The 26,352-nt window shown below is 54.4% G+C and overlaps 6 protein-coding genes across 10 annotated transcripts; 3 read left to right on the top strand and 3 right to left on the bottom strand.

Annotated features, from left to right (window-relative positions):
- Positions 1-8,240, bottom strand: PROSER3 (proline and serine rich 3; the record flags this gene model as incomplete). The annotated part of the gene is made up of 9 exons (XM_082861886.1): positions 1-142; positions 298-379; positions 479-1,409; positions 1,549-1,724; positions 5,887-6,029; positions 6,129-6,211; positions 6,872-6,972; positions 7,080-7,207; positions 8,185-8,240. 9 exons carry the CDS (start codon positions 8,238-8,240, stop codon positions 1-3), a joined length of 1,842 nt encoding a protein of 613 aa, XP_082718012.1.
- A 2,601-nt stretch (positions 8,241-10,841) lies between these two features.
- Positions 10,842-12,686, top strand: HSPB6 (heat shock protein family B (small) member 6). The gene is made up of 3 exons (XM_082862554.1): positions 10,842-11,067; positions 12,054-12,176; positions 12,288-12,686. Exons 1-3 carry the CDS (start codon positions 10,870-10,872, stop codon positions 12,459-12,461), a joined length of 495 nt encoding a protein of 164 aa, XP_082718680.1. The 5' UTR covers positions 10,842-10,869; the 3' UTR covers positions 12,462-12,686.
- Positions 12,687-13,473: 787 nt separating this feature from the next.
- On the bottom strand, positions 13,474-18,331 carry LIN37 (lin-37 DREAM MuvB core complex component). 2 transcript variants are annotated; one of them, XM_082862446.1, is made up of 9 exons: positions 18,165-18,331; positions 15,562-15,637; positions 15,350-15,400; positions 15,002-15,031; positions 14,835-14,920; positions 14,586-14,752; positions 13,844-13,984; positions 13,682-13,755; positions 13,474-13,595 (listed from the first exon to the last, which is right to left on the bottom strand). In XM_082862446.1, exons 1-9 carry the CDS (start codon positions 18,196-18,198, stop codon positions 13,514-13,516), a joined length of 741 nt encoding a protein of 246 aa, XP_082718572.1. In that variant the 5' UTR covers positions 18,199-18,331; the 3' UTR covers positions 13,474-13,513. The 2 variants fall into 2 exon arrangements, with proteins under 2 accessions (XP_082718572.1, XP_082718573.1); XM_082862447.1 differs by lacking the exons at positions 15,002-15,031; positions 15,350-15,400.
- Positions 18,332-19,906: 1,575 nt separating this feature from the next.
- Positions 19,907-21,226, bottom strand: PSENEN (presenilin enhancer, gamma-secretase subunit). Of its 2 annotated transcripts, none has more exons than XM_082862317.1 (4): positions 21,152-21,226; positions 20,863-20,980; positions 20,355-20,459; positions 19,907-20,168 (listed from the first exon to the last, which is right to left on the bottom strand). In XM_082862317.1, the coding sequence occupies exons 2-4, from the start codon at positions 20,921-20,923 to the stop codon at positions 20,029-20,031; spliced, it is 306 nt and encodes a 101-aa protein (XP_082718443.1). In that variant the 5' UTR covers positions 20,924-20,980; positions 21,152-21,226; the 3' UTR covers positions 19,907-20,028. The 2 variants fall into 2 exon arrangements, with proteins under 2 accessions (XP_082718443.1, XP_082718442.1); XM_082862316.1 differs by having other exon boundaries at positions 20,863-21,018; positions 21,152-21,218.
- Positions 21,227-21,407: 181 nt separating this feature from the next.
- Positions 21,408-23,522, top strand: U2AF1L4 (U2 small nuclear RNA auxiliary factor 1 like 4). Of its 3 annotated transcripts, XM_082862244.1 has the most exons (9): positions 21,430-21,491; positions 21,636-21,723; positions 21,862-21,912; positions 22,119-22,185; positions 22,269-22,318; positions 22,393-22,491; positions 22,665-22,798; positions 22,909-23,004; positions 23,359-23,522. In XM_082862244.1, the coding sequence occupies exons 1-9, from the start codon at positions 21,448-21,450 to the stop codon at positions 23,441-23,443; spliced, it is 714 nt and encodes a 237-aa protein (XP_082718370.1). In that variant the 5' UTR covers positions 21,430-21,447; the 3' UTR covers positions 23,444-23,522. The 3 variants fall into 3 exon arrangements, with proteins under 3 accessions (XP_082718368.1, XP_082718370.1, XP_082718369.1); XM_082862242.1 differs by lacking the exon at positions 21,862-21,912 and having other exon boundaries at positions 21,408-21,491; XM_082862243.1 differs by lacking the exons at positions 21,862-21,912; positions 22,909-23,004.
- Positions 23,523-24,072: 550 nt separating this feature from the next.
- IGFLR1 (IGF like family receptor 1) lies at positions 24,073-26,341 on the top strand (the record flags this gene model as incomplete). The annotated part of the gene is given in 6 exon segments (XM_082862241.1): positions 24,073-24,498; positions 24,501-24,571; positions 25,056-25,238; positions 25,539-25,932; positions 26,017-26,286; positions 26,289-26,341. Coding segments are annotated over 6 exon segments (1,080 nt in total). The 5' UTR covers positions 24,073-24,389.
- Between the last annotated feature and the right edge of the window lie 11 nt (positions 26,342-26,352).

Genomic DNA, 26,352 nt, shown 5'->3' with positions numbered 1-26,352 from the left:
TCAAAGTCGTCTGGCCTGAAGAGAGTCTCCTTCCCTCCTCAGCCGCATCCTTGGGGACCCGGAAGGCGACCTGGCTGGAGGAGACCAAGACCCTGGGTCTTCAGTGTGGCCCAGCAGGCAGGATATCTGGGCATCTACTTTCCTGGAAAAAGGACAGGGGAGTAGAGGCTGAAGTTTTGCTCAGGATTGGGGTCTGGGGCTGTGTATGTTCTGGGAAAGGGGCTCAGGAGAAGTGAGTACCAAACGGGAGTCTCAGAGGATTCAGGGGCCGGGTGTCTTAAATCCTGGCATGGTCACCTTTTCTGCCGCCGCAGCTCCGCCCTTTGAACCCTTAGCACCTGCAGTATAGGGTCGTCCTGGAACTCGCTGCCGTCGGAGTCTGGGGGAAAAAGAGCGAGATTCAGGGGGCCGGACTCGTAGCGTGCTGGACTGCCATCCAGATCCGGGCAGCCACGAGCATCTGTGCGCATCTGCTCACCTTCCGCAGCCTGCAGAAGTCTAGCAGCCTGGGAGAGGACGTCCTCTGAGGGGGCGTGGCCATCAGCGGATGAGGGCGTGACCACAACTTCAAGAGCCCCCTCCTTGAACGGACGGGGCGGGGCCTCAACACAAGTGGCCGCCTCCTCAGCTGGATGAGGCCGGACCTTGGGCGGCTTACACCCGACGTCAGCCAAGAAAGTGTCTTTGTCCTTCCTAGGCACCGATCCCACTAGGGGGAGCATGGCCTTGGCGTTCCGAGACTCGGCCTTAGACCAATCCTGCGGGGTCTCTGTCTGGGGACACCGTGATTCAGATGGAGGGGCCGTGACCTCTGAACGAGAGGACCGAGTCTCGGTTTGAGGGCGTGTGGCCTTGACTTTCTGAGAGTCAGCCTCGGGTGGAGGCTGGCCCTCTTGGCGAGGGGGCGTGTCCTCCAGGCTGTCCGGAAACAGCCGAGCCGCCACTACTTGGCCCAGCGCGCCTCTGAGCTGCGCGCCAGGACCCTCGTCCGCTTCCGTGATTCGCCCAGCAGTCTCCCGGCGCCGGGCTCTGCTTCTTCGAGGCTTGGAGCTCTGCCTCTCGAGCTCGGCTGGGCTGCATGGTGCAGGGGTGGGCGGGCCCTGGGGGGCGGCAGGGGGCGCGGGAGTGGAGGCAGACGGCGCAGGAGTGGAGGCTGGGGGCGCTGGGGTGGAGGCCGCGGCCGTGGGAGGGATGGCCCCAAGAGATACCCAGGAACCGGGCTGCGGGGCCCAGAAGAATCCATGGGGGCTGTGGCCCCAAAAGATATGTGGAGAGAACCCTGGGGGAATAGGAGGCCTCTCCAAGTGGAAGGCTTCCCGGGGACCAGGTGGAGCCACACTGCCCCAAAGTGGGATGCAGTTAGGCTGGGTTCCCAGGGAACCAAGGGTCTCCGCAGGGGCAGGAGAGGTCTGTAGACAGATGGGGATAGGGACCTGAGAGGGAGAGAAAGGGTAGAGGGTCCTGAGATCCCCTCAGCCTCCCCCTTCCTCCAACTTCCCTTAGGATCCCTGCTCCAGCCCCCTCAGTCTCCTCCCTCCCCCATCTCACCGTAGGGGTGAGGGCAGGGGTCTGGGGCAGCACCCAGGTTCCATCACCCTGGCTTCCTCGAGCCTGTTCAAGCTTCCGCCGCTGCCGCCACTGGTACAGAATGTCATCCTCTTGCCGCAGGGGTGCCCGGGAGGAGACTGGGGTTGGAGTAGGGATGGGGGCAGGTGCTGGGGTTGCTGTGGAGTAAGTAGAGGGAAGAGGGGTAAGGCAGGGCCTGGGGGGATGAGCAAGGACAGCCTAGCACACACCCTTCGACTGTACCAGAAGGTTATTCAGACAGGCTCTCCAGATAATGTCCCAACTCCCCTGCAGATTGGGAAGTGGGGAAAGGGGCAGAATCAGAGAAGAGAGCCCTCATGGGCTTCTCAACCTGTCATCATTCAATTCTTCATTCATCAACAAATATTTATTGAGCTCTTACTATTTGCCAGGCACTGTTCTGGACGTGGTGGTTATAGCAGTGACCAAGGCGGATCCTCCAGAATCTGCCCACTTCTCCCCACTTTACTTCCCTCACCTGCCAACCTCAGAGCAACTTCCTCCCTGGTTTCCCTTCTTCCTATCCTCCCAAACTGTCCCCACCCGAAGCCAGAGGGAGCCTGTGAACACCTGAGTCAGATCAGGGTGCTCCTGGGTTAGAATCTTCCCCGGGCTGCACCTCTCTCCTGGTAAAAAGCAAAAGTCTTTGCATTTGTGGTTTCCTCTGCCTGGAAGGCTCTTCGTTCATGTAACCACAGGGTTCACTCCAAGTCTTTCCAATATTTTCCCAGGTACCACCTTCTTAGTGAAGCCTTCCCTGGCTACCCTATTCAAAACTGCAACAACCCCGGCCCTACCACTCTCCATCCTCTTTCCTGTTCCATTTTTCTCCTTAGCACTTATTACCTTCTAACTACTAAATATCATACTTCTCTGCTTACTTATTGTTCACCTCTCCCTCCACAATGCCAGCTACACAAGGGCAGCAATTTTTGTCTATCTGGCCATTATCATATCCTCAGTGTCAAGAACAGGACCTAGTGTCAGTATTTGTGGCATAAATGCAAAATGAACTGTTTATCGTGTTCCATCCCAGTGCCCAGCCCTGTGCTGGGAATACAGCAGTGACTAAAGGCAGGGCCACTGGCGGTCCTCCGTCCTGTGGGGCAAAGAGACACCATTCCCTATCACCCAGAGCATCATTTTATCAGTTACGATTAGCATGGCTACCATTATCTCTCGGAAGCCCCACCTACCAATGCTGCACCAAGAAGCAGGGGGGTGCATCATGTGGAACCTCTTCTTCTCTCCCTTCTATATACTGTGATTCTACTTCCAGACCTGGCCACTCCCCTCTACTCTGCTCCTCAGGCTCTGGCCCAACCCAAACTACCAGAGTCTGTCTCTCACTACATGTTGATAGCAGCCATAGGGAGCGATAAAGATCCCGTGCCCTCCTTGCTCAGAACTCTCCCGTGGCTCCCCGGTAGATTATGACCAAACGCCTCACATGCCTACATAGCCCATAGAATCCAACCCCTGCCAATCTCTTCCACCTTATCCCACACTACTCTTACTCCTGGCTCTTGCCTTTCCTAGTTCATTGTCTGCATCGTGTTCCCTCCGACCTCAGGTCCTTTGTACAGTCTAGAGGGCTATTGTCCCCACCTGCATCATTCAGGTCTCCCCTTAGATAGCACCTCTTCCAGGAAGGCCTTCTCTGACATCCCAGCATCGCAATTCTCTCCTGCATGGCCCTCATTTCTGCTTATATTTCACATTTGTTTGTGGAGTTATGTAGCTATTCTCTACCCCACACTCACTATCCTGTGAGGACCATGAAGGTGGGACCATGTATGGTTGGTTCACTAAGGAATCCCCAATCCTGCTCACAGGCTTCATACACAACAGATATTCAATGTTTGTTATGTGAAATAATGAATACATTTAATCTGCAAAACGACTCATGAAGTAGGTAGTAGTTTTATCCCCATTTTACAGATGAGGAAATTGAGGCTCAAGGAGGAGAAGTGAATAAGAAGAGAAGGAGCAAAGAATCAGGGGAGTGCTTGGGCAGGATCACACAACATGCACAAACACCACTCTGTCCTCTCTGCTTGCCTGTCCCCACTCACGCGAGTCCTGTGAAACATGGAAAGCATCTGTCCTGTGCACCACTGCATCCCAGGACCTGGGCACAGAGTAACGGTAACAACGATGACCGTAACAGTAACCCAGGTCCTTAATCCAATCTCAGAAATCTTGGGGGCAGAAATTTGCAAGTTCAACAGTTTGCATGTTTTAGCAAAGTTACATGGTATGTACAGTGTTGACAGGGGTCTGGGTCAGTACACCAGACTCAAACACATTGGTATTTAGTTGAACAATATGAAATTGCCATTATTCAACCATTTTTCACTTACAGACAAAAATTTCATATGGTTCAATGTTATATATCCATAGAAAGAAGAATGAATATTTACTCCCTGGCTTCAGACTATACTACAAAGCCACAGTAATCAAAACGGAACAGTACTGGCACAAAAACAGACAAGCAGATCAATGGAATAGAACAGAGAGCCCAGAAATAAACCCACACACTTATGGTCAATTAATCTACAACAAAGGAAGCAAAAATATACAATGGGGAAAAGACAGTTTCTTCAATAAGTGGTGCTGGGAAAACTGGACAGCTACATGTAAAAGAATGAGATTAGAATATATTCTCCCACTTCATACAAAAAGAAACTCAAAATGGATTAAAGACCTAAATGTAAGACCTGAAGCCATAAAACTCCTACAAGAAAACACAGGCATAGAACACTCTTTGACACAAATCATAGCAATATTTTTGTAGATCTGTTTCCTAACGCAAAGGAAACAAAAGCAAAAATAAATGAATGGGACCTAATTAAACTTAAAAGCTTTTGTACAGCAAAGGAAACCATCAACAAAACAAAAAGACAACCTACTGAATGGGAGAAAATATTTGCAAACAGTATGACTGATAAGGGATTAATGACCAAAATATATTAACAGCTTATACAACTCAACATCAAAAAACAAACAACCTGATTAAAAGATGGGCAGAAGACCAGAATAGACATTTTTCCAAAGTCATACAGAAGGCCAACAGGCACATTCAAAGATGCTCAACAATGCTACTTATCAGAGAAATCGAAATCAAAATCACAATGAGATATCACCTCATACCTGTCAGAATGGCTATCGAAAAGACCACAAATAACAAATGTTGGTGAAGATGTGGAGAAAAGGGAAGCCCTGTACACTGTTTATGGGAATGTAAACTGGTGCAGCCACTGTGGAAAACAATACGACGGTTCCTCAAAAAACTAAAAATAGAACTATCATATGATCCAGCAATTCTACTCCTGGGTCTATATCTGAAGAAAATGAAAACAGTAATTCAAAAAGATACATGCACCCCAATGTTCATAGCAGCATTATTTACAATAGCCAACATATGGAAGCAACCTAAGTAAGTGTCCATCAACAGACAAATGGATAAAGAAGATGTGGTGTATATATACAATGGAATCCTACTCATCCGTTAAAAAGAATGAAATTCTACCATTTGCAACAACATGGATGGACCTGGAAGGTATTATGCTTAGTTAAATAAGTCAGACAGTGAAAGGTGAATACCATATGTTATCACTTATATGTAGAATTGAAAAAATAAAATAAACGAATGAATAGAACAAAACAGAAACTGACTCACAGATATAGGGAACAAACTAGTGGTTACCAGTGGGGAGAGGGAAGCAGAGGAGGGGCAGGATAGGGACAGGGGCTAAGAGGTACAAACTACTATGTATAAAATAAAAAGCTACAAAGAAATATTGTGGAGCACAGGGAATATAGCCAATATTTTATAATAACTTTAAATGGAGTATAATCTGTAAAAATTTTGAATTACTATGTTGTGCACCTGAAACTAATATAATATTGTAAATCAATTATACCTCAATAAAATAAGATAGATATATGAATATTCTTCATATTGTTTACATCAAATTTTGCTGGCAAATCAGCTGTGGTGCCAAATTTGCAAAAAGCCTTCTGATTTTGGGGCTTCGTGTTCAGAACTGCAGACAGGATGCAGAGAGAGAACATGCATACTCCTGATAGCTACTGTTAACAGAGCCGTGCTAGGTTTTCCATGTATTCACCAACTCATTTAATCCTCACAACACCCATAGCAGAGGAGTACAATTATTTCCCCTGTTTTACAGCTGGGGAAACAAGGCCCAGAGAGGTCCAAGGTCACAGAGCTGGTAAGTCGAAAGGCTGGGATTTGCACCCAGACTGCCCTCATCCTTGCCTCCCAGAACCTACCTCGTGCCTTGGGGTCAGAGCCCTTGCTGGAGTCATGAGTGAAGGTCATGGAGAAGGGAGAGAGGCCATCAGAGCTGACGGGGAATGAGGAGATGCCGGCATCGCTGGGGCTGAGGGAGGAGGAGGAGGAGATGGAGGCCTTGCTGTAGGGAGAGGCATAAGTGAGGCAACGGGGGTCTCAGAGGCAGTGGCCCGAGCCTGGAGGGGTAGGAGTGGGGAGGGTGATGGGGTGGAGGAGGCACCTGCGTTTGAGCAGCCTGGCAGCTCTGCTTTGCAGGCTCAGTGTCTCCAAGTCCAGCAGGGATGAGTTCCACGTGTTGAGGCTCTGTGAGGTGACAGGGGTCAGAGGCCAGTCCCCATCCCAAAGGCTACTGGGAAAGGGGCTCGGGACAGAGGGCCTGGATGCAGGTCTACATTCCACCTGGTGCCCTCACATGCTGGCTTAGAATCTGCTCTTCCTCCTCAGGAAAGAGAGACCAGGTTTTCCTCTGTGGATCCGTATCCCTCAGTGCAGTCATTGTTATAGAAGGGTCGACCCTGCCTTCCTGATCAGGCCTGGCTAGTCATAATGTTCTGTCCTCTGGTTCACAGTGATTGGCTCAAAGATGAGCGAATGAGAGTAAGCCCTGGGGTTTAGGATGGAGCCATTGGAAAAGCCTTCTCTTTCCACTGGAGTGATCAAGTACATTAGAAGCCTAGAGTTAACGGGGCCATCTTAGCTATTTTGAGGGGAAAGCCTACCTGAGGTTGAGCCAAACAAAGAGGAACAGAGAGCCATGAGAGTCAAGTTCCTCCCAATATGGTGCAAACACCTGGATTCAGCTGTGCCTGAAAGCAGCTACCTTTGGATTTCTTGATTGCATTAGCCAGCAAGACCTTCCTTTTTTGTTTACACTTCCTTGAATTGGGGGTTGACTCTAATTCTATCCCAGGGCGGGTACTGCCAGTTCAGGCATGTAGGGGAAGGAGTGGATAGGGATGTCACCTGCTTTATTTCCTGAAGGGGGGCCATAGTCTGTGATGCGCTGGCCACCTTGGCACGAGTCGGGACTGCTGTGTTGGGTCTTCCTTCTGGTTCATTGGCTCCTGTTGAGAAGCTCCAGTTGATTTAGGGGGGGCCAGGAGGAGTGGCTGCTGGGGGTATCGCCCAGGAGAGGTTATAGGCCAGGAGTAGATGAGACTGAAGCAGGTACCTGCTGCCAGCTGACTGCTGGGGTGTGGTGATTCAGGCCACAGCCACCAAAAGTCAGCTGGGGTTGGGCCTGCAGACTCGCGTTCCTCTCGGCTTGTGGGCTGAGCCTGTCGGAACCGGTTTATGTACCTGTGAGCATCAGAGAATTGCAAGGTGGGTGGGATGAGGAGAGCCTAATATTTAATAATAACAATAATAATCACAATAGCCAATGTTTACCTAACTCCATAGCAGCACTTGGGAGTTGTCCCTCAACATCAGTTCTCCTTTCTTATAGAGTAATGCAATTTTGTTTTGTTTTGTTTTGTTTTGTTTGCCACAGTGTGCGGCATGTGGGATCTTAGTTCCCCAACCAGGGATTGAACCTGTGGCCCCTGCATTGGGAGTGCGGAGTCTTAACCACTGGACCGCCAGGGAAGTCCCCCAGTAATGCAGTACTATATAAGATGATATAATCCGGGGCACATAGCCACTCTTCTATAAATACATTTACCAGGTGCCCTTGTAGCTTTATGGCCATGTAACTCTGTTCTTGACCAACAGGTATGAGGAGATGTGATTCTGGAAAGTGGATGTGGCTGGGAGCCATTATGGGCCATGAAGGAAAGGGTAACAGCCTAGGGAAGTGAGAGCGACAAGACAGAAGGAAACTGTGTCTCTGAGACCTCAATTAGGGGCTGCCATATCGGGCCTGGTTGTTTCTGTCTGGACTATTAGGTGAGGAAGAAATAAGTACTCTCTTGTTTAAGCCACAATTAATTTGGGACTCTATGTTATAGCAGCTGAACTTGGATCCTACAAATCCAAGTGCTCACTATGTGACAGGCATTGTTATAGATGCTGCACGGACAGTAACTCATTGAAAATTTAAAACAGCCCTAGAGCATACACGCTATTAATATCTCCAATTTACAGATGAGGAAACTGAGGTCAGGATCATATACAGAGTTGGTGACAAAGCTTGGATTTGAACCTCGCTCCAGATCGCTTGCTAACATGCCTGAAGTGTGGTCCTAAAAGTGCAGATCTGGCTGTGATATTATGGGATGTCTGCCCCCTCCCACTGATCCAAACCCTTCTTTTCCCCCAGGGCTACTGCTACTTACTTGGCCACCACAGAGTCCCCGCTGTCAGTCACGGTGAGTGGTGGAGAGGCTCCCATCTGTCCCTCAGTGGTGCTGGGTGGGGAAGAGGTCCCTGAGCTGGATGGCCAGGACTCCTCAAACAGCTCAGGGGATTTGGGACCTGTGGCCAGAGCCCTGGGAGCCTCTGGGAGCCTGGATCTCTGGGACCTGGATGAGCTCAGGGTCTAAGATAGGGGAAGCGAAGAGAAGAAAAAGTGAGGCTGAGGGGTTATCCCTGTAGGGTAACGAAGACACATACGAAGTCTCGGTCCGGAGGGGAGGAAACATCCCACGATTGCAACAACTCAAAGTGATTGGGGCTGTGATGAGGGATTTAGGTGGTAGAGGACAGGATAAGGGTAGGGCCATAGGGAAAATAGGAGGGACTGTCTTTTGATCTCTCACCCCCATCTCTCATCATGTCTTCCTTCCCTCTAGTTGTCACTCCCTTGCTACTGGGCTGGAACACAGCACTCTCTGTTGGGTGTCCTCATCTTGGGGTGCCAGGTCAGAAAGTGGCTTCGACCCAGGGGGCCGTCCCCCAAAGTACTGTCTTGGGTGGAGAAAACTGGCAAGCTGCAAGGGGAGAGGGGGGTTGGCAGGCAAAGCAAGGTCACTGCAGCCCTGCTGGGAGGCTGTATGTGGGTGGGGTGGATGGGAGAACGGTAAGAGGGCACAACCACCCTACGATTCCCATGGATTCCTGGAAGAGATGGACTATAATTCCCTTGAAGCACCACTGCACACTCAAGATAAAGATACTGGACGCACGATTCCCACCAGCCCTTGGAGCAGTCTCAAAAGAGAAGAACCCAGGAACTGTTGATTGGTGGTTCTTAACCGTGGATCCAGTCTAGGAGGAATCTTTTAAAACTACAGATGCGTGATCCTCACCGCAGACCAAAAGAATCAGAATATCAGGAAGGGGGCTGGGCATCTACATACATCTTCTTCGCAGTGTCCCAGGTGATTCTGAAGTGGAGCTCACGTTAAGGGCTAAACCTTATCACTGTACATTTCCCATAAGTCCTTGGGACACTCTCTGAGGAGAAAGGGGTAGATGGATTACAGTCCCTATAGTCACTGGGCTCCGCCTAAGCAAGAAAGGTCAAAAATAACACCCATGGGAGTCTGGGGACAAATTCAAAATTAAGAATCTTAATTCCCAAGATGCCCCTGAGAATTGCGAGGTTAGAGGGAAAAAAAAAAAAAAAGCCCTCGGGGCCACTTAGCGGAACGTAAGACGCTATGGAACCCCCGAGACGGTGAAGTCCAAGGCGGGAGCCGCTTAAGGCTGTGGAGCATCTTGGGAGTTGTAGTTCCAGTGCCGTTGAGAACGAGAGACTCCGCACCCTAGAAAACCTGATCCTAGGCTGCGTTGCTCTCACCCTTGATCCTCCCCAGGCCCCTTGTGATCCCCGGAAGAGGGATCGGTCTCACCTGCGGTCCATCCCGCAGCTACCTCGCCGATTCCGCCTGCTCTGCTCGGTCACCGGACTCACTCGGAGCGCATCTTTGTCGCTTAGCAATGCCCTATCAGCCCCGCCCCTCTCTGGGACTGCAGGCGCGGGAAGAGAGCGGCCTCCAAGGCGACGAAAGATAGGAAAATAAAAGTAATTGGACGGTGGCCAAAGGGAGGTGTCTCACAATTGGTTGGCTGTAACGTGAATGAGAGAGCATGTTTAATTGGAGAACCGTAGCGAGCTGCAGTAATTGGCAAGTCCGTGGACCAATGGAAAGGAGCTGAGACTGGGCTCGCGGTTAGGAGGGGTTCCAATGCACTCTTGCTTTCCTGTACTCGTGTATTCTGGCCACTCCCCCTCTTGCTGCGTAAATCTCATCCAGATTTCAGTCTAACTACGGCTTTTCCCGTTGCAGGGGCAATAAGGGCGTCTATGCCCTCTCTAACCGCCGTCCCTCCATCAGTCCAGCAGCCTACCAGTCCCACCCCGTCATCTAAGCACTTCCGTCTTGCTCCAGGAGCAGCTGGTTGCGCCAGATGCCAGGCCTGGGCTCCTGGCCGAGGTGGCTGGATCAAAATGAGCTATTTTGGGCCCCGGCGCGCTGCCCCAGGGGGGCCAGCCTGGACTGTTCTTGCCCGCGCCCCCTGGCCGCTGCTCACCTGGCAGACCCCGCTGTCCTGTGCACCCGAGGCTGAGTCAGACGCACAGAATTAGGCCCGGCTTAGGCTGGGACCAGGGCCCTGCTGAGATGGGAATAGGGTCTGTTCTGTGTCCTCCTGACAGCCTGGCCCAGCTACCGCATTCCCTGTACCCAGGAATCTGCTCCTAAGACCGCCATCTGCGTCATCCTCAGAGCGCCTTTGGGGCGGGGGTGGATTAAAGGGACTGGGAATTCTTTGGTGGGTTTCTCAGGCCGTGGATCCCAAACGCCACGCTTGCACCCCACTCTGGCAAGGCTCCGCCTCCTCAGCTTTAGTTTTCCTTTCGGAAAATTGGGGAATGATACCTCCCTGGCATTCAGCAGGCGCTTAATAAATGGCCAAGTCATTGTTGGGCTGTCTAAATAAGGCTCTATTAATGGCCGGCTCTGGCCGCAGTCCCAACGTCCCCGGGCGGCCCGCCGAGGGGCGGACACAGAGCGTACTATAAAGCAGCGGCGGCACCCGCTGGGGCACTGCGGAGCCTAGGGCGGCGGCGGAGCACGATGGAGATCCCGGTGCCTGTGCAGCCGTCTTGGTTGCGCCGCGCCTCGGCCCCGTTGCCCGGGCTTTCGGCACCCGGGCGCCTCTTCGACCAGCGCTTCGGCGAGGGGCTGCTGGAGGCCGAGCTGGCTGCGCTCTGCCCCGCCGCGCTGGCCCCCTACTACTTGCGCGCACCCAGCGTGGCGCTGCCTACCGCCCAGGTGCCAGGCCTGGGGGAGGGGCGGTAACCCGTCTACTTCCAAGGCTGGGGTCCCCGGTCACCCTGAGGGGGGTGAAGGAATGTCCCTTGACTTTGAGCGGGCCAGAGAGTCCGGCCCCTCAGAGGGGCTTCCGGACTTCCCTGAGTATGGATTCTCGGAGTTCAGGTTACTGAAAGGGGTAGGAGGTCCCCGTCAGTCTGAGGAGGGTCTCAGCTTCGAGAGGGCGTGTAAGGGCTGGGTCAGTAATTGGGTGGGGGCGGTCACTCTGAGGGAAGTCTTGGTGATTCTGAAGGAGGCTGGGGACCCAGGGAATCTGGGAAAAAGGGGGAGCCCAGTCATTCTGAAGGGCGTGGGGTTCCCAGTGCCTCCCGAGGGGAGGGAATATTTTGTTATTCCTGAGGAAGAGAGTTTGGAGACTGTGGTGACTGTATGTCTCCTGGAGAGGTAGAGGGGAGGGAGGGTCCTGTGACTTGAGGAAGGGGGGTCTGGCCACTCAGAAGTGGGGGAGGAGTACTGGTAACTACTGAGGGCTCAAGCAATCCCGTGACTCGAGTGGGAGGGTAGAAAGGGGAGACTGTGGGAGGAGGCATCTCGACGATTTCTGGCGGGGGTGGCGCAGTAAGCGCCCCTGGGGCTCTGAGGGGAAGGGGGCTGAGCAGTGTTCAGAAGGACACGCTGACTACGGCGTTGCTGACACTGGGGGAGAGGGCAGGCCTTACCCCGTGAGGACGGAGGTCCCTGACCTTGCAGGGTAAGGGGGCCTCATCACTCTGGATGAGAGGGGAATCCCAGTGGCCACAAGGGGAGGGATGATCCCAGTTATTCTGGGCGAAGAGGTCCTCGGTGGCTACGTGTAGGAAAGGGGACGCCCCAGTTCCAGAGGCCAGGAACAGCTGCAGCACCGGAACCAACGGAGAACCAAGGGGAGGGGCCTTTCTGGGTCCCCGGAGCCTCGCCCCGCCCAATGACTATCGGGCTGTGCGCAGGTATCGACCGACCCCGGGCATTTCTCGGTGCTGCTGGATGTGAAGCACTTCTCACCGGAGGAAATCGCCGTCAAGGTGGTTGGCGACCACGTGGAGGTGCACGCGCGCCACGAGGAGCGCCCGGTGAGCCCGCTGGCGGGGGCGGGGCCAGAACAAGTACGCGGGATCCGCAGACCGGAGGGGCGGGGCATCCACAGGGAATGGGCCGAGTCCCTCAAGCCTCTTTCCCTCCAGGATGAGCACGGATACATCGCGCGCGAGTTTCACCGCCGCTACCGCTTGCCGCCTGGCGTGGACCCTGCGGCCGTGACGTCCGCGCTGTCCCCTGAGGGCGTCCTTTCCATCCAGGCCGCACCTGCTCCGGCCCAGGCTCCACTGCCGTCGCCGCCGGCGGCTGCCGCCAAGTAGAAGCCAGGGCACGCTTGAACCCTGGGAGCCGCCTGAGGCCCCTCCACCGCACTTTTAAAGCCGACCTGACTCCGCCTAGCCAGATACCCCGAGCGCGCCAAGACTACCCGCCCACCCAATCTGGGATCTGCCTTGAACCTTCCAACCTAGACTCAGCCTTGATAACCTAGACCTTTCCGCTGACACTCCCCCTCTCACACACTCTCCTGTTTTCAAACCTCCCAACACCTCTCTGGCTTCCAGACCCTACAAGCACAGTCCCTCAGCCTACAGTCTCCCATCCCCACTGACCCCGCTTGGCATAGAACCCCACTCCAAACTCCCTATTTCCTTCTGACTTCTCTAGGAAAACATCTCCACACCCCGTTTCAGTCCCCCCCCCAACCCAAGATTATGGTGTAGACAGACCTGCCCCCATCCTAGGCCTAGGCTAGTCAAGCATAAGCCCCCGCTTCCCCTCAAATGTCCCAGACTCTGCACAGACCTCCCACCCTGGACCTTCCTGGCCTGGTCCCCAAGACTCTGGGTCCTTCCCCTCATTCCAACCAGATACTCCACTTCTCCTTACTCTCTCCCCCCAACCCATCTTCTAACTTGAAACCTCAGCCAGCCACCCCCAGACTCTTGAACCCCTTTTCTGACCCCCACCCTTGTACACCTATTCTAGGCCAACCAGGACCCTCAACCTCACACTGTACAGACACCCACCCCAGCTCCTCAGACTCTGCACGGATGTCCTAGGCCCCTACGCCCAGCTCTAACCAGAACCCCCCAGTCACTGTCTTGACCCCCAAGTCTCCAACCACATATCCACCTTCCACACCCCTCCCCTTATTCTCCAAGACCCAACCAAGCAGCCACTTTCTTTGATTCCCCACAATCTTTCTCTCGCCTCAAATTCCCTGATGCCCCGTCTCCTCACTCCCCCAATAAATGTGCTAGAACTGTGCCAACTGCTTTATGTCTGATCCGGGAAGGATGGGCTGGAGAAAGCGGAGGCCAGTGTGGAGGAGGGGAATGTTTATTGGGGTGGGGGTGGGGAGAGGGGAACATCACTGTCGCTCGTACATCTCCCGTAGGATCTTCATGCTTTCTGAGTAACGAAGCTGGTTCCGATGGGATGCCTCCTTCCACCTGCAGTTGGGGTGGGGGGAAGGCAGAGGGAGGACTCAGCAGTTGGAGCACAGGCCACAGGGAACAAGCATTTGGGGGATGCTCACCTCTGGCGGATGCGTTTCCAGCGCTGCATGTTTCGGTAGATGAGTGTGGAGGGTGAGGGCTCAGGCTCAGAGGGCTGCGTGGACAGAGAGGCCAGGCTGGGTGGCCACGCCCGAGCCCCACAACTCCTGCCCCATTGCCCCAGGCCGGCCTTGCACACCCACCTCATCATCAGGGGTACCCTGGGTCTCAGGCTGCAGTGGGGATGGAATTCGGGATCTACAGGCATCTCCGGGTGGTCCGGGAGCTGTGGGTGGAGGCAGCTTATACACATCACGACTCTTGCTGTTGGTGACCTCTGAACCCTGAGGATACAGGACCCCACACCAAGCCCAAGAGAGTCAGAGAAGAGGGCCAGGGGCACACATTTCACACCTCCTTCCTTTCCCAGTGACAAAAGACATGAGGGTCTCACCAGGGACCTGTAGTTAGGAGTCATGTCTGTCTGCTCCAATGATCCCTGTTTTCTCCTATCCAACCCAGGGATCTCCTCAATTACTCCTGCCCAGCACACAGACCTCCATCTATGGAGACTTCCATTCCCAGCCCAAGGGATCCCCATCTGCTCCCCTAGGCCAGGTGGCTACACCTGTTTGCACTAAGAACCCCTGCCCCGTCCCCCAGCTCTTGGGAACCCCTGATCTTGGAGGTCACATCTATTTGCCCAGAGGAACCCTGTCCCCTCTCCCTCCCAGACCGGATAGCCACGTCTGTCTGCTCTGGGGCACTCCAACCGTTCCCCTGGCCTAAGGGTTCCTATCTGTGTACCTCACCGGATCCAGGAGTTACCCGAGAGACACAGAGACCTATGCTTGTCTATCCCATTAGCTTGGGGGGAAGGTACCTTGCAAGTGTCTACCCACTGCCCTCCCTGGCTGCTGGGCGGGGGCCCACCACCCATCCCACCTCCTCATCCTCAGGCAGTGGGGGCAGCGGTGAACTGGGTGAGCGTTCACGCTCGCGCACTGTGGGGCTGTTGCGCATCCAGGCTCGGCAGATCGGGTACAGCGGTGTGTTCTCACTGAACTGAGCCAAGTCCACGCTCCGGTCAAACAGCTTGATCACGTACGAGTCTAGGGTGGTGAGAGTGGGAGGGGTATGAATATCGTCACGTAGACCATCACTGCCTGCCCTCCAAGGCCACCGACTACTCACTGGATCGCTGTGGCCCTCCCTCGGCCAGCCCCTCATCCATCTCCCTCCTCTTCTTCCTCCGCTGATGGGGGAATCGGGCAGATGGCCTGTGTGGGGAGGGAGAATTTCAGGACCGGGGTGGGGACTGAGGACCTCTCATCAGCTGGCTGGGGCCCCTGCCACCTTACCGTTTGCCGCTGGCCGTGATGGAGCAATCCCTGTGGGGAGAGACAAGGCGTCAGCAGGCTTACCCTTGAACAAATGCCTGCTCAAAACCCCCCAAAGGGCACTCTTGGGGTACTGTGATCAAGCTCATATAGACGCCACCAACTCCTTAGGCCTTGTGTTCCCCCCACACCGGGGCCCGAGGTGGCATCATCAGCGGACCTAAGCTTCTGCTGCCCCAGGGCCTTTGTACACGGAGAGTGGTTAGGAGTGTGGTGGAGAAAGCATGGGGCAGGGTGGTCAGGGCTTGGATGAGGAAAGAAGTTATCTACCACAAACCCTCAAACACAGATCCCATCAATAAAACTTACTTGTTGTGGGTGTCTGAGGGGGTCTTCCCAGCTTCCTCATCCAGACGCTCCCTGGTAGCAGAGGAGAACTGTAGGCTCAGGGTTCCAAGGGCCCAGGGTGGGAAGGCACCCAGTGGCCTCATCCATTGGGCCCCTTCCTCCCTAAGCCAGCCTCTGGGGTCCCACCCAGGGCCCCCGACTCCCTATGACCCCATGCTGGGCCAGGTCCCAACCTGTCCATGTGACTCTTCTCCAGCAGACACTGCAGAACAGCATCCAGTTGGTTCCGGGCCTTTGCCATCTCCAACTCTGGGGAAGAGGGTACCGAGGAGTCACTTCCCAGGCCCACGGCAGGTGGGCAGCCACTGGGCCGGGGAAGGGCATGTGTATCCAATCCTTCGGTCAGGCCCAGGCATGCTGGGAGGGTACAGTGGACAGAGACTACTGAAATGATGAGCAAGAGCTCTGGCTTCCAGGGCTGACCCACATGCTCATGTGTGACCTAAGGTGAATCACCTTACCTCACTGAGCCTGTTTCCTCATGGGTCTCCAAATGATATCTACCTGCTAGGACTGTTTTGAGGTTTAAACAAACCTGTGTTGTATATGAATCTCTTAGCAGGATGCAATAATAACAAGTACCATATACAGAGTGCTTATTATGTGCAAAGCACTGTTCCAAGCACATCACACATATTAACCCACTGAGTTTTCACAATAACCCTGGCAGGTAAATATGATGTTTATCCCCATTTTAAAAATGATGAAACTGAGGCACAGAGATGTTAGGCTACTTGCCCAAAGTCACACAGCTAGGAAATCGCAAGGCTGAGGATTTGCACCCAGGTCATCTGGCTCCACAGCTGAAGTTATAAGGCACGGACTCAAACTGGGTGCAGAATCCAGCCGCCAGATGTGCTCTGTTTGGCTGAGGTAGTTGTGTTATTTTAAATCTGAGTTAAATCTGAATAAGATGACTACATTTAATAATTGGGAGATTTCATCTCAAATACCCATTTTTGGCTTTTTTTCCCCCAGGAAATGAGATCTGGGCCCACCTTCCTGCATGCCACAGCCCCTGCCTGGCCCTGTCAGCCTGTGTGTTTGCCTCTCTTCATCACGGAACGTAAGTAGGTGATGATGTTATAAATATTCTCCTCTTACTCTTGTGGGGTGTTCACTCTTCTCTTCCAACTAGTAGGAGCTCTGACCCAGCACTCAGAGCCTGGAAGGACACTTGGGGACATGCTTTGCCAGCCCTGAGACTTCCTGAAGAGACCAGGAGACATGACTCAGAGGAGAGACAGGGTGGGGATGCAGGGCTGGGGGCAGCTGAGATTCTAGCAAAGAGCCTTGGTTAGGAGCCAAGGTATGGATCATGCCCACCTCTCTTTCCCTAGTCCTTGATTCTCTCCTGACCCTGGACACTTTCCCCTTGATATCCCCCAGGCTCCTGCCACCTACTGGGTCCCACACTGGTCTCAGTGTCTCTCTAAACTTATCCCTTTTCCTGGACCCCCTTCTCAGGTTTATCCACACTGTCACCCCATCCCTCCCTGGGCCTCAACAAGGTCACTTCTCTCCCTCCCCTGCCCACCCCATGGCCTGTCCACTTGGTCCCCTGAGTGTCTCTCCCCCCTCCCCCCTCCCTAGTCTGCCCACCCGGGTCCTTTCCCTCCCTCCCCCTGGGCTCCCAGCCTCAGTCTCCCCTTCTAATGAACCCTCCACAAGGTGGCCAGGGGAATCTTCCTAAACCCAAACCTGACCCTGATCCTTCCCTGCTTAGAACCCTCCACGACTCTGCAGTGCCCCCCTGGGGCAGAGTCTGAGTGTTCCAGCCTGGTGTTCACAGGCCTCCATGACCCTGCCTACTCCTTCCTCACCATTATTTTGTTATGGTCAGGCCCCCTTCACTTTTCCACCCACGATTTTTGGGGCATTTTTTGGCATCTGGGGGGCCGTCTTGTAAAACTCCCTCCTTGGTTCAAAACCCTCCCTTGGCTCCCCATTTCCCTCACAGCAAAAGCCAAAGACCTGCACCCCCACCCCCACCCTTTGCTCTCATCTCCTCACACTTTCTACATCACTCGCTCTGCTCCAGCCACACTGGCCTCCGTGCTGGCCCTTGAACACTCCGGACAAGGCTTTCACCTCTCCGCTGTTTCAAAGCTATTTCCTTTGTCAGATTTGCTGTTCCCTCACTTATCCTCATCGCTCTCTCCCTCACCTGGCCTCACTCCTGATCTCCCTACCTTCTCCTGTTTCGTTTTATTACCACTTATAGCATTTAACATCTCACGTCATTTTAGTATTATTTTGTTGTCTGGATTCCATGCCTCTCCCACCACCCTTAACGTGCCAGTCCTGGGTTCCCATCAAGCTTGGCCCCAACCCAAAATGACTTCCTCTCTCTCAGATTCAGTTTCCCCATCTACCACATTTCCCACGTCCTAGGATTATTGGGATACAGTGACTACGAGGATTAAAAGCTTTCCCGTACTTCAGGTGCTCAGCAAATGCTGGACTCATGACCACTGCGAGAAATGGGGAAACGGAGAAAAAAGTCCTTCTTTGAGTCACACGGCTCGGGATCCCCATGTCTTACCGCACCACACCACTGCCTGAGTCACCACCATTCAACCTCAAAGCTATCCTGAACACACACCGGGAGGGTATCAAGGTGGCAGGAATCGCTCGATGCCTGACAGCGATAGTCAGATGGGCTGCGGGGAGAAGTCGCGTAGTCCGCCTTATCGCGATAATGCTGTCTATAGGGACTCCCACACCCTGATCAGTCCGGTGCTCCCCTACAGGCCCCCGACCTCGGGGTCCTCACCTGATTTCTCCACTTTCACCTTCACCGGGAACATGGTTGGGGTCTGGGGTCTGGCTAGCTGGGTCAGAGAAGCCCAAAAGAGCCTACGGTCACAAGTCAAGGCCAGAGGCAGACGGGGAGAAGTCAAAGGTAAGCTTCGTGTGTGGGCAGTCCTCCGCCCTGAGCAGTGTCCGGCCGCGACGGCCGCGGAAGCCGCCACCTCCTCCAGTTCACCTTCTGTGGGCGGGCCCTTCGGCAGTCCCTTGTTTCCATTAGTCAATGCAACCGTCAATCTCGTACCCTGGCCAATTCACAGCTGCCGCTGTCGGTTCCCAGCTCTAAGTCCCACCTTTCTGGGGTGGGGGTGGTCCAGGTTTCCGGAAACAAACCAACAATATCCCAGGGCGCTTCCTGGGAGGTGTAGTTCTAGCTCCCGAGACTCAGCCGAAGTAAGGGCGCCTGCGCCGCGCGAGGCACGGTGGGAGACCAAGGATCAGAGCGTCGCGAGGCTGCTTGGCACTTATAGTATTAGAAGATTTGAGTAACACAAATTTGGCTATTTAACAGGAGTTATTTAACCGTGGGAGTCTCTCTTGGTCCCTAAGAGGAAAACAATTCTGGGGCTAGGCTGGGTTCCCTCTTAACTAAGCACTCACTAGGTGCCAGCTACCTGTTAAACTCTTTTAACGTGCAGCCTCATTCACTTAGCAAATATTAAGTACCTGAGCCAGGTACTCTAGGTACTGGGGACACCGCAGTGAACAAAATGGACAAAAATCCTTGCCCTAATGAGCTTATATTTTAGAGGATGGAAGACGAACAATAAACAAGTAGAATATTTTAAATGAAATGTAAGAGGAGAAAGGATATAGCCTGAAAGAGACATAGGGAGTGTGGTGGCCCGAGCGCGGGTTGGAAAAGAATTTCCAGGCACAAGGCAGAATGTAAGGAAGATAGAATTTATTAAAGAGAAGGGTCGCTGCAAGAACAGCGGGCCAACTTCCTGGTAGCCAGGGAAAGTCAACCCCCTGTGTGGGCTGGCAGCCAACTTTTATAGCCTCAAGACAAAGAAAAATCCTGCGAGCAGGATGGCATTAGGTGATTGGTCAGGAAGCTACAAGGTTACTACATGGTGAATATTTTACCTAATATGGAGTCGGGGTGGGGGGCTGTCCGGTTTAGATTAGGAGAGGCCATGGCAACAGTTGCTATGGGGGCTCGGTTAATTCCAGAGTTTTTGTCCTGTGTCCTTGATGTAGGGTGTCCTTGATGTAGGGCTCCACAGGGGGTGCCAAGGTGGGGACTGAAATTTTAAATAGGAGGATCAAGGAAACCTCCTCTAATAAATCTCTTGAATACATGTCTATTGCTGCAGACAATCTCCTTCAGAAAATGAGGAACTTCCATTTACCACATGTGCCTTGGCATAGATAAATTCTAGGGGGTAGCATTGTGATCCACACTTCCGATAAGAATAATGAGGGCGAAGTAATGTTTTCAAATTCACATACTACCTGTACAGGATGACAGTCCCTAGTAATGGAAGTATTATTCCTTCCTTGGTTCCAGATCTGTACAATAGGGTTCCCAAGCAAGAAAGTTCCTATTTTTGAAGGGTTATGAGTAGTATACAGTGAACTAATGCGCATCATGTATGAAGCACTAAGCCTAGCACAAAGTAAGCAATCAATAAATGTTTCTGAATATTAATAATCATTTTAAGTTTCAACCTCCAAAAGATCCCAGGAAGTCAATATTGAGAATTAGGGTCCTTTATTAGGGGATGTCAGCAGAGAACACAGGAGATAGGAACAAGTCTTAGGGGCTTGAGAGTGGGCTTGGAGAAGAGGAGCCCATCCTGGTCCTCAGGCCTGTGCAGAAGTTGTCAGGGGGTACCCAGGGGTATGGTGAAGGAGAGGTAGTCCCCAAGGGCGCCCCAACGTGGCCGGTAGATCTGGAAGATAGTGATCCAAGTGGTGAGTACAATCACCCAGAAGAGGAAGCCCACAGCTGAGCGCCAGACATCTGTAAGAGGGAACAGGAGGGGAAAGGTTGGCCACCACCTGCTCTCTGGTCTCCCCGAGACCGGCCCTCTCTTCTCTTCCACAGAGTCCCAGAATTCTGGAACCTCCATTGTCCCTTCCCACCAAGGCTCCCAGAGACCCCCTCCCCACACCCGATGGCCTCCCTTCATCTGTGCCCTGGACTCACAGCCTTTGATTTGGCTCTGTTCTGTGTATGCCGGGACAAGGAAGGCCTCTCGGAAGAACCAGAAGATGTTGACCAACCAGAGAAAAGGCAGGAAAGCAAACCCACCTAAAGAGAAGAAAATAAACTGGGACTTAAGGCAATGAGGATCCTCCCAACACCCACGTAGCTGACCAATTTGGAAGGTCCTCTCCCATACCCAAATTCAAATGGAGATCTCTGCTATCAGGGATTCAAGAATCCTGACTCCTCCCCGGGATCCAGGAATCTGAGTCCTCAACCATCTTTTCGGCAGGACCAGGAGACCAGGCCCCCAACTCCCCTCCTCTCTTGGGACCCAGAAATTGAGGCCCCAGTCTCCTCCTTCCTCAGGACCCAGGCCCTTCCTCTCTTGGGACCCAAGAGTCGGCGTCCCCAGCCACTTCATCCTCTAGACCCAAGAATCCAGGCCCCCAGGCGCTCTAGTCCCGTCCCCTCTCTTCTCCGGGGACCCTAAGATATCAGCCCTTACCCAGGTAGTACTTCCGGCACAGGTTCAACTTCTCCTCGTTGGACACCCGCTCCAAGTTCATAGTTGCGCTGGGGCCGGGTCTTCCGAGGGTCTTCAGGGCAAGACCCAAGCCCTGACCCTAAGTGACAGATGCAAGGATCACAAGCAACCACGCCCCTATTACGACAAAAGGGAGAGAAATTGAAGGGTGGGTTTTCTGAAAGAAGGGTACCCCCGCCCCCACCAGCAAGCTGACTGGGTTGAGACGCTCTTTATGTTTATTGGGGTACGGAGACGACCCCTAACTCACCAGTGGAGTCTTACTTCCTCCTGTTTGGACCCCTTTGCCACTTTCAACTACGGACTTTTGCGCGAGATGCCGCAAGCGTCTCTGGACCTTGTAGTCTTTTTGGTCAGGCAACGCTGCACGCATGCGCTTTCAGGAAACTCCAGTGGGTGAGTCCGCGGGGAGGGTGAGAGCCTCCGTCACGCAAGCGCACTAGGGAGTTTCTGAGTGTCCGGAGGCCGCGAAGAACTACATTTCCCAATGCCCTTAAGCAACGGAAGTGACGTAATAGCAGACATAGTTGGAGGGTTCGGGTAAAAATGGCCGAATATTTAGCTTCGATATTCGGGACTGAGAAGGACAAGTGAGAACGGGCGCAGGGAGTGGCCCCTCGGGAGCCCGAGGACGAGGCACTTGGTTCCCTGGTGGCTGGGCGGCGTGGGGCGGTGTTTCTGGGGTGTCCGGCTCCCCGGCCCTCGGTTCACCTCTGTCTCTGCACCTCTTCCAGGGTTAACTGCTCTTTTTACTTTAAGATCGGGGCCTGCCGGCACGGGGACCGGTGCTCCCGGCTTCACAACAAACCGACTTTCAGCCAGGTGAGACCCGGCACGGAGCCTGGGGGGTTAACTTCCTGTCCATTCCCTTTCTGTTGTCCACCATCACGAGGTCCCGCCTTTTCCGGATTTCTAGGGCCCACCCTACCGCCCGGCGTTTTTCTTGTCGGAGCTCTGCAGGTTCCTCTCCCAACCTTCAGGCCCTTCTCCCAGGAACTTGGCCACGCCCCCGTACGTAAAGACCACACCCCTGGGCTGTCCCTCACTGCTAGGTATCCCCTCTTCTGGTTTTCTGAGGGACAGGCGTTGCTGTTGCACTCAAGATGCTTATGCTTTTTCTCTGGTGCAAGGTCTCACCCCCAACCTTCATACCCAATCCCTCTGCATATAGTCCCGCCTTCTGAGCTCAGGCCCCGCCCCCTTTAAATTCTGTTCAGACCATAGTGCTGCTCAACCTGTACCGGAATCCACAGAACACCGCCCAAACCGCAGACGGATCGCACTGTGAGTGAGGGACCTGTCTTGGGGGCAGGGCGGACAGCTCCCAGCAGGCCACGCCCTGATTCCACCTTGGCCCCCTCCACCAGGTCACGTGAGCGACGTGGAGGTGCAAGAACACTATGATAACTTCTTCGAGGTGAGGGTTGGCAGGGGTGGGTTCAGTTTCCTGTGGGCCAGCAGCGCAGCTGAGTTCCTCGTGGTCTTCCACAGGAAGTGTTCACGGAACTGCAGGAGAAGTACGGGGAGATTGAAGAGATGAATGTGTGCGACAACCTGGGGGATCACCTCGTGGGCAATGTTTATGTCAAGGTGCCTGCTGTCTCCCCATTAGAGCCTAGAGGTGGAGGCATTTCAATGCCTAACGGCCACCGCTGAAGCCTCACAGCTTGAGGTCCTTCACTAAATCCAGTCCAGACCCTGAGCTGCTAGCTAATCCCCTGATTTCTGAGTTTGATTGCTGACCCTGACCGACTTTCCCTCAGTTTCGGCGCGAGGAGGATGCAGAGCGGGCAGTCGCTGAACTCAATAACCGCTGGTTCAACGGGCAGGCTGTGCATGCCGAGCTGTCTCCCGTCACTGACTTCCGGGAGTCGTGCTGTCGGCAGTATGAGATGGGGTATGGTAGTGCAGGGGTGGGATGGGCACTTGGAGTCCCAGACTTCTGTGTATGAGTTGAGGGGGCTGTCAGTGACAATGGCCTCATCCGTCCATCCATGCTTTACCCAGGGAATGTACCCGGGGTGGTTTCTGCAACTTCATGCACCTGCGACCTATCTCCCGCAACCTCCGGCGGCAGCTCTATGGGCGGGGACCCAGGCGCAGGTACCTCAGGACCAGCCTGCCAAGACTTCTCGTATCCCAAGGCCCCTGTATCCTGAAATGAATCTGATCCTGTGCCCCAATAAGTGTCTCAAGCCTTTTGTGCCCTAAAACTAGCCCTGAGCCCCATCTGAAGACGAGCACCTAAGTCCCAACCCCCAAACCAGCCTGAACCCCAAACCCAAGTCCATCCTGGATCTCTAATCCTGAGGTCAGCCCCTGTGCACCTATCCTGAGGCCACCCCCAGGAACTCTACTTACTTCATCAAGTGCCATGCCTTATCCCAGAGCAGAGGCAGAACTGGGGGATCTGCACACCATCCCCATGGCTCTGATCCTCCTCTCTCCTGTCCCCAGGTCACCCCCAAGGTCCCATACCGTCCACCGTCCCCGAGAAAGAAATCGACGACGGTCCCCAGACCACCGGCATGGCCATTTCTGAGATGCTGACCTTGCCCTCCACCCCTGGCAGGCATATATGTTCCTGGCCAGGACCCCTCCTCAAAGCCCCCTTAACTCCCTAGTGCCATCTTTTCCATGCTCCGGGTCTCCATGATGTAATACCTTCAACACAGGGACCTTCTATCGCCCCGCCCCTAATAAAGTTCTATATTGAGGGTTTAGAGCTTCGTTGTTAGCTTGAGCCTGGCTGTGGGCTGGTTTCCTTCCACCCCCACATCTGCTGATGAAAAGGGGAAGTAGGGCTGGGCTCTGGCCACAACCTCAGCCAAGAAACTTCCAACAACAGGTGGGAAAGCAGCATGCCCAGGGTCCTAGAAACCCCCAAGTGGGACTGGTTGGGTGGGGCTGCCTTTGTGCTGAAACTTCAGCACGTCCATCAGAGGATTCTCAAGGGGGAGATGCTTGGTTGTGGCAGGTCAGAGGATTCCCAGTCTGGAGGAGATTGGGGTTAGGAGCTAAGGTAAGATTGCTGGGAGTTGGGTGGGAGTCTCCAGTGGGTGATGGCTGGGTCCTCCATGCCCACTGCCCTGAGATGGGAATAGGTAGTACCTAATACTTAAGCTTACACTGTGCCAGGTGCCAGGTGTTCTAAATGCTTTACTTCCAGTAATGGTTTTACTTCTCCACAATAACCTTCTAAGACAGGTACTATTATACCATTTTACAGATGGGAAAAGAGAGGGCAAGAAGATGGCAGAGATGGGATATAAATCCACGCAGTCCGGCTCCAGAGTCCTCGCTGTAGCCATCTTGAGGCCTTGTGGCTGCTCTGATAACGGGCCAGGAGCTGGTCTGGGGCTGGAGAGTAGATTCCTGGCTTCCAAAGGGGACTGGGGATCCTATGCCCCCACATCCACTGCTTCCTTCTTCTGCCCCGGTTTCCTGGCAAGTGCGGCAGAGGTGCTGTGGCAGGAAGTCCTGTGGTCATGGCCCCCCAGAAGGCAGGCTCCGCCAGGATGGGGCCCCTATGCCTCCTCCTGACTGCCGTGCTGCTCCTGGCCCAGGCGGCGCCGAGGAAGGCCTCTCAGCACTGCAGCCGGAGTACCGGAACCCTGAGGACCTGTGCTGTGGCAGCTGCTTGCAGCGCTTCGGGCCGCCCCCTGCTCGGGTAAGGAGCCGGGACTGGGCGTTTGCATATGTTCAGGCGGAGTTAAGGGGTGATAGGGAAGGGGGAAGGGGCGAGGTCTGTGGGGTATGGCCCGTGAGGCTTGCTTCGGGGTGGGGGCGGTGGGCCGTACGTAGACAAAGTGGGGATGGGGGGCTGAGCCTGCGAAGAAAGGGACAGTGTGAGTTAAGACGGTCATGGTTAAGGGGTGTGGCCGGTTAGACAGGCGGGAACCGAGAGGCGAGGAAGAGGCGGGCGGGGGAATGAAAGGGGCGGGGCCTATGTAGAGAAGGTTGGGAGACTGGCAGGGCTAGTGTGCGGGGGGGCGGTGAGGGGGGGGGATAGAGAGATGGGCACGTCCGCTGATAGGTTGGGTGAGTACAGTGCAAGGGGCGGGGACTGCTGGGATAGGACAAAGGGGAAAGCACGTAGCTAGCGCAGAGGAGGCAGGTTTGGCGGTTGCACGTGAGACGCTGTGTCCCACCAGACTGAATTTTCGGAAAACTGCGGGCCCGATGATGCGGGCAATCACGTAACGCACCCCTTCAAAGAGTGTCCTCCTGGGCAGTGCAACCCCAACAGCGAGGAGCTATGTAGCCCTTGTGGCGGCGGAGCAACGGCCCCCACTTCCTTGGGGAGCCGCGGCGGGACCCGGAGGCGCGGCAGACAGGTGCTGGTTGGGCTCCGGAGAGCCTGGGCAAGGTGCAGCCCGCCAGAGTGGGGCGGGGGCGGGGAGCGTGGCTTGGGGTCGGATGGGTGGCGTCTGTATCAAGGGAAGGGAGGGTGTAACCTAACTGAAGAGGACAGGGATGGGGGCACAGTATTGATGGTATCAGGGGTTAAAGGAGTCGGGGTGGGGGGGTGGGAGGGCAGGATCAGGCGGAGATGTGGTCCCATTGAGGGATTTAAGGATGGGAAGTTTTGTGCTGAGGAGGCAGGAGTAGGGCATTGCTTCCCACTTTATTTCCAGAAGCCGGTCCCTAACAAGGAGCCCTGCCCCCTGACACGTGGAAAGCTGAGCGTCCTTAGTTCCCAGGAGCCCAGCTTACCGGCGATTTCCAGTCTCCTGTGGACATCTGAGCACAAAGTCCCTCAGCAGGCCTGGCCGAGTTGGAGTTTTGACCTGTCCCTGGTGCTGGTTCTGCTCATGACCTCAGCAGAAATTCTCCTGCTCGCCCTGCAAAGGCACCGCCGTCGCCACCACCAGGGGAAAGCTGTCCAACACCCCTATCCTGGCTTGGTTTGCAACGACCTCAACACCCACACCCTATTCTCCTTGCACTTGTCCCCTCCAGGCTCCCTGGAGGCTTCAGAGGCAGGGGACTCAGGGAAGGAGGTCCCTCTGCCTCCACTCCTAGGCAGGGGTTAGTTGAGGATACACCAAGGAGGGGGGGAGGTGGGCTGGAAGCTTGCGCTTCCTCCCCTTCACCCCTCCCTTTGTCTCCCAGAGCTGCCAAGTCTGGAATCACAGCCGCTGTCTCGCCTCCTGGATGAGCTGGAAGTGCTGGAGGAGCTGATCGTGCTGCTGGATCCTGAGCCTGGGCCAGGTTGGGGGAGAGCCTGTGGCAGCACTCGACACCTGGCTGCAAAATATGGACTGCCTGCTGCCTGGTCCACTTCCGCCTACTCCCTGCAGCCCAGTCGCTGGCCTCGGTGGGCCCTGATGGAGATGGTGGTGGCAAGGGAGCCCTCTGCCTCTCTGGGCCAGATTGGCGCACACCTGCCCAGAGAGGGCGGGCAGATGCACTGCAGGTGCTGTCCAAGCTTGGCTGAGCTGGGGCCTG

Source organism: Leucopleurus acutus (assembly GCF_964270905.1).
Source record: "Leucopleurus acutus genome assembly, chromosome: 20".
Classification (NCBI taxonomy): domain Eukaryota; kingdom Metazoa; phylum Chordata; class Mammalia; order Artiodactyla; family Delphinidae; genus Leucopleurus; species Leucopleurus acutus.
Note: the sequence above shows the minus strand (reverse complement) of the source record. Positions and strands in the feature narration are given on the sequence as shown.